At 42.1% G+C, this 17,810-nt stretch overlaps 1 protein-coding gene across 2 annotated transcripts in view; it reads right to left on the reverse strand.

The window, feature by feature from the left end:
* LOC137938684 (serine/threonine-protein kinase STY46-like) overlaps window positions 1–17,810 on the reverse strand; it is a 62,971-nt gene that overhangs the window by 26,486 nt on the left and 18,675 nt on the right. Inside the window, exons 3-9 of one of the 2 annotated variants that reach the window (XM_068783673.1) lie at window positions 3,826–3,926; window positions 3,573–3,686; window positions 2,977–3,031; window positions 2,776–2,886; window positions 2,240–2,290; window positions 818–993; window positions 624–731 (exon numbers count right to left, since the gene is read on the reverse strand). In XM_068783673.1, the coding sequence (XP_068639774.1) occupies window positions 624–731; window positions 818–993; window positions 2,240–2,290; window positions 2,776–2,886; window positions 2,977–3,031; window positions 3,573–3,686; window positions 3,826–3,926 (716 nt within the window). The remainder of the gene's footprint in view (window positions 1–623; window positions 732–817; window positions 994–2,239; window positions 2,291–2,775; window positions 2,887–2,976; window positions 3,032–3,572; window positions 3,687–3,825; window positions 3,927–17,810) is intronic. The other variant, XM_068783674.1, reaches the window with a different exon arrangement.

Consider the following 17,810-nt stretch of genomic DNA (forward strand, 5'->3'; position numbering starts at 1 on the left):
AGTACTCCCCATTTCATAAAAAAGTATAGCTTCGAAACTTTCCCTTTTCCCCTCTCTTATTTGAGAACTATGTAAACCAGGAAAGTCTATTCTAACTGGGAAACCATGTTTACTAGGGAAAGACTCCCTCATATGCCCCTTACAATCGAAGTATGAAATTGTCCTGCATAGAGCTTGTTATGTCAGAAATCTAACAAATAAATGAGAGATTTTCTTTCCTTTTTTTTTGGTGCTTATTAACTTTTCTTTTTCTTATTTCCTAAATCAGCCCATCTTTTTCTAAGTAACTTCATCAATATATCTAGTTTACATAGGAATATTTCGTTAAGGGGCATACAGCAATCTCACACAATATAGACAGTAAACCTTTAACTAGACAGCACTGAAATATTTAATATGAGTGATTGCCCTGCATGGCCATGTTAGTTATTAGGTTGGACCTGCATTTGCACCTCGTGTGGGAATTGACATCAGATGATGCCACCCATCTTTTTTTTTATTTGCCTTTTACAAAGTTTCTACCACTAAATAGGACAAAAATAAAAAAATGCAACTTTCTCAAAAATCATTGTTCAGTGACAGCATCACAAAAAATAAAGAAATTAGTATTTATGTAAATAGACCTCATAATATAGACTTCTTGGGCGAATTCCCGCTGCATATCTGCATTTACACGCTCAGGTTTAAGGGCTTTAATCGCCACATCCTGACTACAGTAGGTTCCCCGATAACTGGAACAGTTAAAACAAGATTCAGCCTCATAGCCACAAGTATGTAAAACAGAGAACAGCTAAGTAGTGTATTAAGATAAACTCACAGATCACCATAAGATCCAGAGGCCACTTTGTTCTCAAATTGCAATAGCCTGATGTCTATTTCCCAGACATCAGTCCCATCTGTAGGTATTTTAACATGCTCAGGTACAGATGCAATGCTGGTTCGGCCTTGCTCCTTAACAGCAGCTACCTTATGAGACTTCACCCAAGCTTGCTTCTGCAGAGCATTCAGAGACTAATATTTTAGCCTGTGCTTGGACTAAGATGAACAAAATACTTGTTTGGAAACAGGAAGCACAGCACCGAATGAATTTTTTTTTTTTTTTTTTAATAATGATTAGTTTTTTATTGCTGGAGAGGGGCACAAGACCCCTAAGATACAAGAGGGAGGGAATTTCCCACAAGTAAAGATGAGCAGGAAACACCCTCCTTGGCCAAGGAGCACTGAGTTAAGTAAAAACTCAAAAACAAAATGTAAAAAGACCTAAAATTGGATATGATCCCTTGGTCATTTCTTAGAGAAGCATAAAAAATGGTACGGAAGTTTGCACCTGGCTACTAAGTGCTTATTCTACTCCAGTTCCTAGGCTGAACGCAAGACATTTACATTAGAACATTGAGTAAACAAATTAAAAGATGGCTTTCACAATTTCTCTCCACCAAGTTCTTCTGACATATATTCACCACAAGAAGATTAGACGGAAGCACATACCCAGCATTCACATCACAAAGCCACTTAGCCTCATCATACGTGAGGCAAAAGTGTGCAGTGCCACTCTCTTAGTTTATCATATGAAGAGAAGGACCACAATGTGTTTTGGAAACATTCTCCTGTCATTTTACTGTAACCATCTCTTTCTAATATGCAAGTGCCAGCAACCTGGAAATTTTCATCAACCAAAAGTAACTTCACTAGTGAGGGTCATTTATGCAGGAAACAGTTCAATGAGTTGGACCACTATGAAGGATAGTTGAAGTATTTTGGTTGAGCTGAAACTTCTGTTTTTCGTTTCTAGTAGCAAAACTTGTCTATTTTTGCACCAAAAGTGAGTAGCTCAGCATAAAGGTGGGACTCCCAAAACATAATTTTCATGGTTTTAAGCTCCACAAAAGCCTGAATAGACTGGAAATCTCTGGAGCACCATTTCACCCAGGAGCAGAGCCAAATGAAGCCTAATGGACTTCATATTCATTACAAAGTCCATAGAAGAAAAAGTGCAAATCAAAATCTTTCAGTTAGTTAATAACAATTTTTAGACCACAAAATTACCTATATATACAGATACTCATAGAATTTGAAGCACAGGAATTTTTTTTTTTTTTTTTTTTTTGAAAGTATTTATATTAACAAGAGAATTACAAAAAAGGAGGGAGCAGATCCCTGACAACATAGGAAATTATGCTGTCATTGATTAACATCTGAGAAAAAAAAAAGTTTGAAGTCACAGCAAGATAAGAATTACCTCAATATTTACAATTTCCTTCTCCAGGGCATCTCTAAGATGCTGAGTTTCCTAAAGATTTTGAAACATGAGTCAGTTACGCACTTTGGTTCCAGCCAAAAAATGTCATCATTTCTACAGCTCCACCAGAGATATCATATGCATTGTAACAGAAGTATCTTATCAATGTTGACTATGAAGTTCCATGGATCATGTCTTTCAGAAAGAATATCCACTGATTTGTTTTTGATAATGATGAGAAATAATTCATTAAAGTGAGCAGAGAGAAAATACAAGGTGCCCAAAATGGAAGATATAAAACAGCTAAAAATAAATTAAGAAAAAGCACAAAGAAAATCAAAGGATAGTAAAATGAAAATTTATAAAATTAATTTCTAGTGAAGACAGAAAGACTGAATGGTTAACTCGGAAGAGATCCCAATTGGTGAATTTCAGGGATAATAAAAAACAGTACAAAAGAAATTGTCATTATTTCAAATAAACATGAAGAACTTATAAAGCCATCGCAGTTAGTAGAACAAGGGACTTGGCAATACCTCATAGGCCCAACCATCTACAACAAACACATCCAGGGAGTATCCATCACTTGTTGAAAATGCATGTGCCTCTTGGATGTTCAGGCCAATCTCCGCAAGCAAAGAAGTTAACTGAAAAACTTCTAAGAATTAGTACGAAATGCTGGAAAGGAAACTGGTTGGAAAGAGATTTCAAAGTCCAGAATCATATGAGGGATTTACCTGACTGAGAAGCTTTGGCTTGTCATCTGTTGAAAAAGTGATTTCATGCATGGGTCTATATCATTCTCAAAGAAAGAAACATGGGTCAGAAGTAGATGCATTTAAGGATCTAAAAGACAACAAGGCCTCAGCATTTTCGATAAAAAAATAAAGCCAGAAAGAAGACGAAAAACAAGAATTGTAGAATGTGAAGAGCATCAAACTGTTGACAAATTTTATGATACAGTAAATTCATGTATAGTATATATTTTTACCTTAAATAGTAAGAAAATGATTCGTGAATAGGATAGTTTAAAAAGTCAGACATCTAAAGTTTAGAAAATTAATCAATAGCAGAAACTGCACACGTGTACATCTCATAAGCAAAATGTACATACATGAGCTATACCAATTCCAAAATTAGGAATGGCAGGCTACCTAGAGAAGTAAACTGCACTTTCAAGACAAAGTAAATTATTTTTGTAGTGATTTCAGGGTCACTTTACTGATGCAAATCCATGCTTCGTCTTAATGTAAGATAAATAGCACCAGCACTTTAAAAAGTTGAGAAGAATCAGTATATTTACAAGATAAGGATTTAGATAATAAAAAATTACCTCGCATAGACGGCACCAGCATTTGCAACACTATCTCCATCTTGAATGTTCTTGTTGGCTTCAAGAGCAAGAGCTTCAAGATTAGGTGATGAGCCAAAGGAAGGAGGAGGGTGACTGCCAACAAAAGGCAAAAGATGTACAAACAGGATTAAAGAAGCTAAGGAAAAAGGCTAATAGATCAACAAAGACAACAGATCAAATATTAAGAACTTTCATGACAAGGACTCCATGAATGAACAATAAAACCAACTACCTTGGTATGCTAAAGTTACTTGAAGAACTTTGACCATCTCCTTGCCCAGGAGAGTAAGATTCTAAAGAATCAATTTGGTTTCCATCAGAAGCTGGAGAAACCTTCATAGAAATAGCAGCATTCGAGGATTAAATTGGCCATAAATAAAAATTATAGGCCTAACATTCTTCAGTGTGTAACAGCACAAATGATGGCAAATCTATTACACTGGATAAAACATTGTCACTCATATCTTACACGTGATGTTAGGGAATACTTCTTAGAGATCTCTCTGCCTTACATAGACATCAACCTATTTTATCTAGTAGAAAAACATCCAAGCATACGCATCATCTTTTCACAATTACTGATCTAAATATAACAGCACTACCTTTTGATCAAAATATTGATAGGTACGGAATCAAATTTAACAAACTAGCTGTAGTAACAAATTTTATATTAACAGTAACAGATTAAGTTACAGAGCAAGTGAGATCTAAAAACTATGCAATAAATAAAAATCATGGACATCATCAGAGATCAAAAATATATAAAGTTCTATAATTAAACTACCTAACTTTTTTTTTTGAGAGGGGCGTGGCGCGATTCGAACTCGCAACCTGACACACCTGATGTAAAGAGAATACCACTAGACCAAACGGCCTTAGGTATAATTAAACTACCTAACTACAATAGCGTCTATCAACGGAAACAGGACATATCTCTCCAACCAGCTCTTAGAAAGGTTAAATGATTTCACCAAAAAGAACAACCTGACAAGGTGGCAGCAGGCAGTTGAAACAGTTTCATCCCACTTAATGCAGAAAAGATAGGACTTTCAACCCGGTGCTTCAATGAGGTGGGTGGGATTGGGTTTTGACGAACACAGCCAATGGGGTTTTCTTACATTATTACTCTTCTTAATTTTAAGAAAATAATAATCATTTCCTCAAGCATAACAGACAAAAAAGCCTTCCTCAAAGTCAAAACATCAAGAAATTACACAAATACTTGAAATCCTAGATCTAGAAAACAACTCTCCCACTTCTTCCACAAGAGTAAGCCATCCCTCAATCCATCATTACTGGCCTGTCCTCATCTGTGTGGATCGTTAGGTATGGAATGACTCATGATAAAAACAGATGACTTTTGTCTTCCTGAATTACCCTTCACTCACAGATTTTTTACACAATACTAGATCTGAATTCATGCTTGGTTCCACAAAATGTTGTTATTTTTGTGAACTAATCACTCAATTTCTCATTCCAATTCAAAAAAAAAAAAAAAAAAAGAGGCAGAGCAACATGAGGATGAAGTGGGACAGGGCAGTGACCAGGTAGGAATTAGAACCACAGGGCTGGATGACGTTAAGAAGAAAACCCGTAAAGAGAGGTACCAATGTCTATGCAGTTTTTCCACAGGCAGGGACCAGGTAGGAATTAGAACCACAGGGCTGGATGGGGGTTAAGAAGAAAACCCGTAAAGAGAGGTACCAATGTCTATGCAGTTTTTTCCACAGGGCTGGTTCATGTTTTTCAAAACTCACCAAATGCCATCACTATTGTCTACCTTAACAAAAGCCTGGTAACATGTATGGAATTACCCCTTGCATCATTCCAAAAGCACTTGTTGCAACAAATCTATATGTCAGCAACCAGTGAAAGGTTTTCCCATCCATCAAATCCTATATTCCAAACTCTCAAAAACTTCAAATCTATTAACTTTCTCATAGTGAAAAATATGGTAACAGTCAAGAAGACCAGGATGTAGGAATAAAATTCTTACATCAGATTCCCTAATCCGGAGAGGTACCCATGTCCCAGACCTTTTATGCCCCTTCTGCCAAACGTCCCCAGAAACAACTACCCATATCCTTTTACATTGCAATTATGCCCATTTTGTGTAGATCAGCCTCCTCAACAAAATCGGTCTCCAATACTGCCTCTCTCAAAATCTCCTCTCTCAAAATCTCTCATCTACCATCTTCTCAGTTACTAATGTTAGCCTCCCAAAACTCGGAAAATTATTAATCTCTTGTTGTGTTGGGCATCTCATTTGGGCATTATGGAAATAAAGGAATAATCGCAAATTCAATCTAAAATCTATTCCTGCAAATACATTGGTTGAAAAAATTATTGGTCAAGTCACTACGTGGATCCTTCTGCATAAGGAATTCAGAAATCTAAATGGATCTAACTTTCGTGAGAACTGGCGGATAATTGCTGGTATGTCTTATCCACCTCACCCCCCGATTATGGCAATTTGGTCCCCTCCCCCAATGGGCCACTATAAATTGAAATTTGACGGAAGCGCTTTTGGATGTCCAGGTCCAGTGGGTTTTGGTGGCATTGTTCATGACGGAAGCAGTGTTCTTCTTTTTTCTTTTGCTTGGCCTAGTGGAAATTCAGATTCAACCACTGCTGAACTATCCGGATTACTAAATGGACTTCGGATTTTCAAAAGTCGTCTTACTAGGCCCCTTTACATTGAAGGAGACTCAAAAATCGTCATCTATTGGTGTGCAAAGACAGAACGTCCTCCCTGGCGGCATTGGAACATGTTTTATGATATATGTAATTTAACCTCTTCTTTAAATTGTAATTAGAAGTATAAATTGTAATTGGAAGTATATTCCTAGATTAGCTGATCATTTAGCTGATGCTCAAGCTAAATTAGGCGTTTCACTCCAACTCCTTGTTGTGGAGGAAGGGCCTATTTAGCAAGGTATTATAATTTCCTTTTTTTAATAGCTTATACATCTTCATTAAAAAAAAAAAAAGTCAGGAAGACCAGGATTCTGTTTGGAGGTGAAGTTTCATGCTAGCAGATTGCATAACTTACTGAAGAAGCATAAATTAGACAAAAGGGATCAAACTTAGAATCAGCAAAAGGAATAATGAAATGTTAAATCCTATGACTCTCGCACCTTTAGCTTCCTTTGTAGAATCTTGCCAAATGTCAGAAATGGGCAGGTCACCACAGGACAATAGTATAAATAACAGGATCACAAACAATAAAAAAAACTCCAGCATAGTTAGAGTTGGACCAGGTTTATTAAAAAAAAACTGACAAGACCAAAGAAAGTGATCTACATTGTCTTTGATACAAAGTGCACAAACAAGGTTTTCATTCCAAATAACTTAGTGGATTAAGTTAGCAACTAGTAGAGCTTTCCTTCAGATGCAATAGAATGTAGAAGAGCTACAACAAATCTCTGAGGTTCTATCAGCATCGGACAGAGGTAGAACAAGTGGGATCCACTGCAACACATGATTGTGAACTGTCAAATGAATATATAAGTCTCGAAATCCTTGTTAACATCAACTGAGCATAAAGGTTGGAAATTGGTAACTTGTTTTATTTTTATTTTTTTGAAATGATGCTGATTTTTATTAAGACAAACGCTCAAAAGAGCAAATTCCAAAGGAGGGAAACTTTCCCAAACAATGAGAGATTGCTGGGAAGTTCCGAATTTTGCCAATTTATCAGCCAAAGAGCTGGCTGATCTAGGAATGAGATTCTAATTACAATGGATAGAAGATACAATGTCAGTAATACAATCTATGATGGGTCAGTGGCGCCAAGGGGGGGAGCTGTCTTTGGAACACCAACTGATGACAGTCTTGGAGTCTCCTTCAATGATTAACTTGTCATGGAGACGTTCCTTGAAAATTTGGAGGCCGAATAGAAGAGTACTAACTGCAGCAATGTTAGCATCAGCAATGCCCACCGGTCCAGCATATGATAGAATAGGGTCTCCATTGTGACCTCTTAAAACACCACCTGCTCCAACTGGCCAAGGATAGCCAATAGCACTACCATCAAAATTGAGTTTTATGCTGTCGCAAGGGGGAGAATCCCAGATGGCCATAATTGGAGTCTTGCAAGGGCCAGTCATATGGGCGATCAAGCTCCAATTTCCCCAAAGGGAAACACCCAATAGAGAGGCAAATACCTTCCTTGTATGAAGCCAGCTTGAGATGAGGCCAACAGCATGTGAAGCCATGTTGTCCGGGGTGCAAGCTTTGAAGTTGAATCTCCAATTATTTTGCTCGAGCCAAATGCACCATGGAACATGCGCAAGACAGGCCAAAAGTATTAACTTGCCCAGCCGAGGAAGGTGAATCCCTCTAACCATCTCAAAGGTGCCAAATAGGTCCTGATGTAGCCCCATTTGGAGCCCAATCTTCTGAAAAATCTTCATCAAGACTTGCTAAGAAAATCCACAATATAAGAGGACATGTTGGACTGTCTCATCGCACTCACCACAAAGGGGAGAGGAAAGATCAGGGGCAGTGAAGCCTCTTCTATGAAGGTTGTCAAATGTAAGGATCTGTTCTCCGATGGCCGACCACACGAAAAATTTGATTTTGCTTGGCGCCGAGAGTTTCCAAGCCAGATTTGCCTTGTGCTCATGTACACTGTAGTCTAGCTTTCTGATATGAGAGAAAGCAGAGGCAACCGTGAATCGGCCATTAATGTTGGGCTTCCAAGTCAGCTTATCAACTGAATGCTCCCGAATAATAGTGCTACTGAGTCTGATAAGGAGAGAGCAAAAAGCCAAAGATTCCTCATCATTTAGTCCCCGACGGAACAGTAGACTCCACGACTGATCCCTCCAAGAATCAAACACTGAGCAAGATAGGTCGCTAGCCACCCAATACAATCCCGGGAAGTCCTCCGAGAAGGAGTGGGGGCCACACCATTCATCCGACCAGAAGAATACGGTCCTTCCATTGCCCGTGTGAAACAAGGTAGCATCTCTAAATACTGGGAGGAGCTTATAAATCAATTTTCATATCGGGGATAGGAGGCGAGCAGCATTACCCTCTCCACCAGGCACCCGAAAATTGAATGTAGAATTTGACCATATTCCTTCAAAGACTGTTGTGCTTGGTGTTGAAGTTCCAAATCCATTTGAGGATAAGAGATTTGCTCATTTCCCTCATAGGTCGGATGCCTAATCGTCCCCTTATGAGGCAAGCAAATATCCTTCCAACTAACCAAGTGGTATCTGAAGGTGTCTTCTAATCCTCTCCAGAGAAATCATCAATGGATGACGTCAATTTTGGAGCAAACAGAAGCCGGACAGTGCATAAATGATAGCAGATAATTTGGCAGCCCAGTCAAACAAGACTTGAGGAGAGTGAGGCGTCCCGCTGTAGATAAGAGCTTACCGCTCCAAGTGGCTAGCCTCTTTTCAAATTTCTCAATGAGGGGGGACCATAGTGACGCCGAAGGCCGAGAATCAAAAAGTGGGAGCCCAAGATATGTAGCTGGCAGATTTCCCACAGAGCATCCCAAGTAATCTGCCATATCCCGAAACTCAGCTGGATTGATGTGGTAGCCAAGAAGAGCGGTTTTTCCCCAGTTTATGTTCTGACCAGAAGCCAATTCAAATGATCCCAAAACAACACGCAGTTTTTTTATCTGATCCATAGTACCAACCCCGAAGCAAATAGTATCATCTGCAAACTGGAGGATGGAATATCAAAGGTTGTGCAATCTGTGGTGGGGAGGAGTCATCCTATGTTCTTGGCCGAGTAGATCAAGGAGGATAGATATTCTACTTCCACATTGAAAAGCAAGGGGGGAAGGGGGTCTCCCTGTCTGATTCCCCTGGTTCCCTTAAAAATACCAACAAACTGTTCCATTGAGAAGGACGGAGTAACTTGCAGAGGAGATGCAACTTTGAATCCAGAAGCGCCATTCTTCCCCGAATCCCATCTTCCCGAGGAGGGTATCAAGAAAATTCCAGTTAACTCTGTCAAATGCTTTTTCGAAGTCAAGCTTGAGAACGAATCTAGGGAGTTTGAGAACCTTGAAGTGGTGGATAAGTTCGTGACATGCCATGGCCGAATCAAGAATGTTCCTTCCCTTAATAAAAGTACTCTGGCCATGGTGAATGGCAATAGGGAGGACCGCCCAGAGGCCCTAGTAACTTGTTTTAGAAACTAATTGAAAACTTCTCTCAAGTTTTATCGAAAACCCTTCAAGACTTTACAAAAGTGTTTTGTAAACAATTATGAAACTTTTAAGAAGCTTTTTTTTTTTAAATAAGGTGTGAATATATATTGCAAGATGAAAAAAGTATACATACCTAGCTAAGGTGACCATCCTCCACAACAAGTTGTTGGAGGGAAACGCCATGTTTAACCTAATTATCTGCTAAATGATTAGTAGATCTAGGAATATAATTCCATTTACAATGCATTTGGGTAACAGAAGTGCAAATATCCACAAATAATTCCCAATGTCGCCAAGGAGGTTTCAAATAATTCATACACCAATTGATAACAACTTTTGAATCGCCTTCAACATAGCGAGGGCCCTCCATCTTTTGCTTGAAGAGTTTTAACCCATTGTACAACCCGTGTAACTCAGCACTCATTGAATCAGATATACCAATCGGTCCAGTGTATGATAAAAGAAGACTCCCTTTCTCATCATGAATCACTCCACCCAATCCAGTCGGCCCAGGGCAACCAAACGCACTTCTGTCAAAATTTAATTTGAAGTGTCCCAATGGTGGTGGAGACCAAGTTGTCATAGGAGGAGGACGTGACGGGAAAGACATTTCCACAATAAGAGGCCAGTTTCCACGCAAATTTGATCCTTTTAAGTTCTGAAATTCCTTCCGCATGAGTACCCAAGAGGACACTTGCCCAATGATTCTATTGCACAAAATTTTCCAGGGAAGAGATTTTTTATTAAATTTTCTATTGTTTCTCTCTTACCATAGATTCCAAACAATGTAACCCACACAGCAAGAGATTAATATTTTCCCAAGTTTGGAAAGATGAGCGCTAGTAACAGTGAGTATTGTGGAAGCTAATGATTGAGATGGGCAATATTGCAACCCAATTTTGTTTATGAGTTCGATCCAAACCAAATCAGCATACTCGCAATGTAAAATGATATGATCTGCGGTTTCAAAAGAGGAATGACAAAAAGGACACAAGGGGTCCGAAACACTATTTCCACGTCGAATTAATGAGTCGGAGGTTAAAATATTTTTTCGGCATGCGGTCCAGATTAAAAACTTCGCATGAGGTGGAATGTGTAAGGACCACGCAAAAGCAGCTGGATGGATTGGTTGATTTGCTTGGAGAGAGATCAAGAAGTGATAGGCAGAAGCAGCAGAGAACGTACCTTGCCTGCACGGTGTCCAAATGAGTATGTCTGGAGAGTTTTTTATTCTTACCGTTGAGAGACTTGAGACAAGATCTGCAGCTTCAAGGGCTTCAACGTCTGACAATGCTCGTCGAAGATCTAAGTTCCACTCACCAAAGGTAAGCCTTTGCGCAAAAAAGGTCGCATCTTGTTCTCTTGCCAGGCGATAAATACATCCATGACTAACCTTGAAACTGCTTGGACCAACCCACCAGTCTATCTAGAATTTTGTTTGGCTACCTGAACCGATGTAGCATTTGACAACATTTTTAAAGGCAGGCAGCAGTTGCTTCCACACAGGAGATAATTTGTAATATCTTCCGCCATCAGTCGACTAACCAGAAACTTTCCCTGCTTTGGTTTCAACAATTTTCCGCCATAACAGAGTTGATTGCATATTAAATTTCCATATCGACTTCAACAGTAAGGCAAAATTGGTTGTTGCAATATCCCAGATCCCGAGACCAATTTACAAACATCATCCCATTTTACAAGGTTATATTTTCTTTCCCCATTTGGCCTACCCCATAAAAATCTCCTCTTAAGGAGTTCTATTTTATTCCTGACGGAGGCTGGACAGCGATACAAGGAAAGAAAATAAGAGGGTATGCCATGTAAACAGGATTTTATGAGTACAAGCTTACCAGCTTTGGACAGAAATCTTCCTTTCCATGATGCAAGACGGCCTTCGAGGTGCTCAATGACAGGGTGCCAGGCGCTTTTAGTAGGTAGGACAGGAGTCAGTGGAAGACCCAAGTATGTGCCGGGGAGAGATGCAACTTTACACCCCAAATAGCTGGCCATTGAGTTTAATACAGAGGGATCAATATCAAATCCAATGATAGAAGATTTAGCCCAACTTACCTTTTGACCAAAAGACAATTCGAAAATGTTGAGCAAGGCTTACATGTGGGAAATCTATCTCATAGAACTTTCTCCAAAAAGAATAGTGTCATCATTGTACTGCAAGATCGGAATATCTTGGTTCGGGTCTTCAAAGACAGGACTAAGTAAATCAGACTATAGAAGCAAGGTGCTCCCCAATGAGAGTAAATAGAAAAGGAGACAAAGGGTCACCTTGCCTTATTCCCCTTGTTGCTTTGAAGAAACCGGACGGCTTTCCATTAACAAGGACATAATATGATGTGGTGGAAATACAACTTCTCATCCAAAATTTCCACCTATTCCCAAAACCCATTCAATCAAAAAGGTGATCGATAAGTTTCCAATTTGCTCGGTCAAATGCTTTTTCAAAATCTAATTTGAGGACGAATCTGGGCTGGGAAGATTTTTTGAAAGAGTCTAATAGCTCATGAGCAGTCATGGAGGAGTCCAAAATATTTCTATCTCGAATGAAAGCACTTTGCCTGGGATTAATGACTTTCGAAAGGTGGGCTTTTAGCCGATTTGCAAGAAGACGTCCAATGATTTTATAATAACTAGTTGTGAGGTCGAAAATCTTGGGGTAGGGCTGTGTTGGATTTTTTGGGGATAAGAGCAATGAAAGATGCTCCAACTGCCTTATGGGTTATACCGCCTTGGTAGAAATTGTGGACAAAAGCATACACATCACTTTTGATTAAATCCCAAAAACAATGGTAAAACTCACCGTTAAAACCATCAGGTCCAGGAGCTTTATCTTTCGGAAGGCCGAGGGCAGCCAAATCAATTTCTTTAGTGGTGAACGGCTTTTCTAGATCTGATGCGTTCGTGGGAGAGATGCGCAGAAGAGATGCGCAGAAATTCGAGCTGCAGCAGCTTAGGTCTATTGTAGCACACCTCAGTGTACAAGCCTGAGAAGAACTTCACCAGAATATTAGAAATGGAGGAACTATCCGTTATCACTTGGTCTCTATGACAGAGAGTAGTGATCTGGTTAATCCTCCTCCTGGCCAAGGCGATGGAATAGAAAAACTTTGTGTTTCCATCTCCCTCAGCCATCCAATGGAATCTAACACGTTGTTTCTAGAGGATAGATTCAAAATGAAGCAGATTTAAATATTCCAAATTTAATTGATTACTAATAAGCAAATCAGGAATCAATAAAATTAGATGTTGTGAGTGAGGCGAGCGTACGATTTTGGGCGATTTCGAGCGAAATTTCGCTTAACGTGTGTTGTTAATCATCGTAACGTACGCCTTTAGCGATCATATCGTGCGTCGTCTATTTTGAAATTGCTAACGTGCGCAAAACCCTCAAATGAGAGAGAGAGCTCTCCAGACGGCTGCATCCCTACGGCTGGTGACCGGACCACCCCCATCGACCAACGCTACTCAGGCAAGGCTACTGTGAGCCTTTCCGACGCTGACAGAGGGCTCGGCGATGCTGCGACGAGAAGAAATGGAGGAAATGTCTCTCCACGACGAGGAAGAAAAACTCACAGACAGTCGGATCCGTCCAGCCACCACTCCGGCGAGCTTTCTGAGGCTCCGACGAAGGAATACAAAGCTCGCTAGATGACGGTCTCTCACCGGAAGAAGCAAACTAGTATTTTCCGCTTCAGCAATGAAAAATGCAAAGTTATCGTTGAGAGAGTCTTCCGGAAATCAGGTCCAGTGATCCGTATCTCCTCAGCCGACGGATCAAAACTTTCATTCATCTGTGTCCCAGTAGAAGCGATCCACAACTTCAGGCTTCAGTTCCAGAGAGCTACTTCGGAAACTGAAAAATCCTGTGAGCTCTAGTCACGGGACTCGATGTTCCTCTTCTCGGCGACTGCCTTCCGTGGTCGCCGGGAATATCGGATCACCCATAGAAGAGGAACCTCCATTTTAGCCAGGCTATTCATACCTGCGGCCACAAACTCGGGTTTTGGCTGGAATGAGCTAGCCGATGCACTCCAGAGCCTCTCCCGGTGCTAGCCACAGCAGAAGAGCCAATCCACCCAGGTGATGCCAGGGTAAGATTTCCACCTCTTTTCCCAGCAACCTAGCGTCACCAACCCCCCCCCCCCCAACCCTGACATCCCCTCCTACTCTCCTCCCCGAAAATTCCTGATTTGCCCCAAAACCATGTATCAGTCCCCCCCTACCCCCACATAAACACCCGAAATCATCCAAATCCCACCAAACCTTCTCCATGATGGGCGCAGAATTTTGACTCGCTCCATTCTTCTCCAAACATCCCCCGAAGTCATCAAATCCAACATTCTTCATTGGCTGATTGATGCACTTCACCTCCCTTACACTCCCAAAATCTCCTATCTCAGTCCCCAAACTTGGCTCGTTCATTTTGGAACCCAGCAGGAGTCTTCTGCTACTCTTGCCATCATACCCCACACCAGCTCTGGCATCATCGGGGTCTCAGAGTGGATCCCCTCGGCACCCTCCAGCCAATACGGCCAATGGGTCATAGTTACAGGGCTTCCAATTAAGCTATGGCAAAATGCGGTCTTTTCGAGAGTCGTATCTAAGTTTGGCTCTATCATTGCTTTGGACCCACTCACGGAACACTGGCACCGTCTGGATGAGGCCCGGATCCTCATCAACCGTCTTCACCCATGTGAAGGGCAATATTTCAGATGCGTTATGGTGGATAAAGCGTGATACTGGATCCGTATCAGCATCGTTGAGATGGATGATTTTAGAGATGTGGTCCCCGAAAGCACAATCAAACCTCGGAAAATCTCACAGCCAGCCAATGTGATGGGAAGTGCACCTCTCGACTCTGCCCCCTCCCAGTAGTTGCGATCCCCTCTAGGCAACTTTATAGCTGGCATGGGAACTATACTCGCTGACCCCCCGGCATTCCCCCCCACTTATCCGACACGCCACTCACCCACCCACACAACCCAGTCCCCCACAAAAAAATACCATTGGCCTAGATCCAGATGCCGTTCACCCCTCTGTCTTAACTCCAGAAATACCCTTACCCTCACCTTCTCCACCCCCCATAGAAACCCTCACAAACCCTCCCCCAAATCATCCCCATAACCCCCACACTCCACAAACTTCCCCCCAGACATTGGAATCCCCCCCCCCCCCCCCCCCCTAGCTCACCCCCGAGAAATCCCCACTCTGAAAATTACCTCTCCGACGCAGAGTCCGGAAGAAGTGAGCGCGCTCCTCGTGCCCACAGGGAAAACAATTCTCCCCCTCCCGTTGTAACCTACCAGCGTTGGGCTAGAGGGCAGCAGAGACAGCTTCTACAGGGAGGACCCAGTGCCACCATTCGATACCCCTGCAACCCAGAGACGGGAGGCTTCATAATTCCAGAGTTGGGCGAACGAGCCCAACTGTTGGTGGCAGCTCTTCAGTCAGAACAACACAAATATGACCCAAAAACCTGGGCCCATATAGTGGAACTTGCCAAGGTGATAACCACCCATCTGAGAAGTCAAAAAAGATGAATAATGATCAATGATCATCCTCTCATGGTATGTCCGTGGAATTGGGTCCTTGAGTCACCGCGCATCCATTCGGGACCTCCTTGCCTCTACCAAGGCAAATGTTGTTGTTCTCCAAGAAACCAAGGCAGCTTCTCTACCCCTTGGATACATCCGTGAGTTGTGGCACCTAAAGGAGCCCGACTGGGCTTCAGTGGATGCAGTGGGATCGGCAAGCGGTATCCTACTGATGTGGGACACCTGTACTACTGAGGTGCTTGATCGTTGCAGTGGATTTTACTCCCTTGGCATCAAGCAGCGAGACAGAGGTTCGGGGAACATTTGGTGCCTAGTTGGTGTCTACAGCCCTACCAGACACCATGAGCGCCACCTATTTTGGGAGGACCTTTCGAGGACTTGTCAGATGTGGCCTATTCCTCTGATGCTTGTGGGTGACTTCAATGTCACTCATTCTGCCACAAGAAATCCCTGCCGTCCTGGAGAATCACAACCTCCATGAGGCTATTTGCTGATTTTATTGGCAGTTGGGACCTGGACGAGATTGCCCTATCTGGGAAGAACTTCACTGGGTCAAATGGCGGACCCCTCTTTTGATCTCTCTCCAATCCTTTTGGGAGAATATGACCGTTGCAAGACCGAGAGAGTGGGCCTTCCCAATCAAGCTCAAGATGTTGAAGCCGCTACTAAGGTCTTGGGCTTCTGAAAAGAAGGCCTCTTCCTCAACTGTGAGAACCGATGCCCTTACTCAGATAGCCGTTCTCGACTCGGAGGAGGAAGTCACTCTTCTCCGGAAATCTCTCAGAGGTATGCCCTTCAAGGGCAATTGCAGTCCTTCGCCCACAACGAGTTAGTGCACTGGAAGCAACGTGCAAGATTCAAATGGCTCTCTGATGGGGATGCTAATACTAAATTCTTCCATGCAATCGCCTCTGTACGAAAAAGGGCCAACCGCATTGCCACGCTCAGCATCAATGGTGGGATCACCTCGGATCGAGCCCTTATTTCTGACTCACTGGTGAATTCTTTTGCAGATTTATACTCTGATCATCAGCCATTTCGGCCCTTCTTCCAAAGGGTTAACCTTCAGGTTATTCCATCAGCTGCAGCTAGTCTCATCGAGCTCCCCTTCTCTACGCAGGAAATTGAAATAGCAACCCTTGGTCTTCCTTTGGATCGTGCTCCTAGCCCGGATGGATTCAACGGGGAATTTTATCGTCATTGTTGGCCCTTCATCAGAGAAGACATTTCCAGCATGGCCCACTCCTTTTATCAGCATGGCATCAGATATAGGAGTATTGAAGCCTCTTTCATCGCCCTCATCCCTAAAAAAGATGGGGCAGATCTCCCATCCGACTTCCGGCCAATCAGTCTCACTACCAAATTATATAAGGTGATTGCGCCCCTCCTTGCTAGTCGTCTCAGGGCAATCCTTCCTATTGCCATCCACCATGGACAAAGTGCTTTTATTAAGGGAAGAAACATTCTTGATTCAGCCATGGCATGTCATGAACTTAGTCATCATTTCAAGGTCCGAAAGCTCCCCAGATTCACCCTCAAGCTCGACTTCGAAAAGGCATTTGACAGAGTTAACTGAAAGTTTCTGGACACCCTACTGGGGAAGATGGGATTCGGAGAAAAATGGCGCTTCTGGATCTAAAGCTGCATCTCCTCTGCAAGCTACTCCGTCCTTCTCAATGGAACAATTTGTGGATACTTTAAGGGAACCAGGGGAATCAGACAGGGAGACCCCCTCTCCCCCCTGCTCTTCAATGTGGTGGCAGAATACCTATCCTCGATCTACTCGGCCAAGAACATGGGATGGCTACTACCCACGACTGATTGCACAACCTTTGATATTCCGATTCTCCGGTTTGCAAATGATACTATTTGCTTCGAGGTTGGTACTATGGATCAGATAAGAAAATTGCGTGTCATGCTAGGATTATTTGAATTGGCTTCTAGTCAGAACATAAATTGGGGAAAGACCACTCTCCTTGACTATCACATTGATCCAACTGGGCTTCGGAATATGGCGGACTATCTGGGATGCTCTGTGGGAAATATGCCAGCTACATATCTTGTGCTCAGACAGTTTTGATTCTCGGCCTTCGGCATCTCTATAGTCCCCCCTCATTGAGAAATTTGAAAAGAGGCTAGTCACTTGGAGGGGTAAACTCTTATCAACAGCGGCGCGTCTCACTCTACTCAAGTCTTGTCTGGCGGGGCTGCCAAATTATCTATTATCATTCATGCACTGTCCGGCCTCCGTTTGCTCCAAAATTGATGCCATCTGTCGACGATTTCTGTGGAGGGTTCAAAAGATACCTTCAGATACCATCTAGTCAGTTGGAAGGATATTTGCATGCCTCATAATAGGGGAGGATTGGGCATCCGGTCTACAAGGGAAATGAACAAAGCTCTTATACTCAAATGGATTTGAAATTTCAACAATAAGCATAACAGTTTATGGAAGAATATGGTGAAATT

This window comes from Aristolochia californica, unplaced genomic scaffold (assembly GCF_029961685.1).
Source record: "Aristolochia californica isolate CCGP_79_NKW_82.1479 unplaced genomic scaffold, dmAriCali1.0.hap1 SCAF_8, whole genome shotgun sequence".
NCBI lineage: Eukaryota > Viridiplantae > Streptophyta > Magnoliopsida > Piperales > Aristolochiaceae > Aristolochia > Aristolochia californica.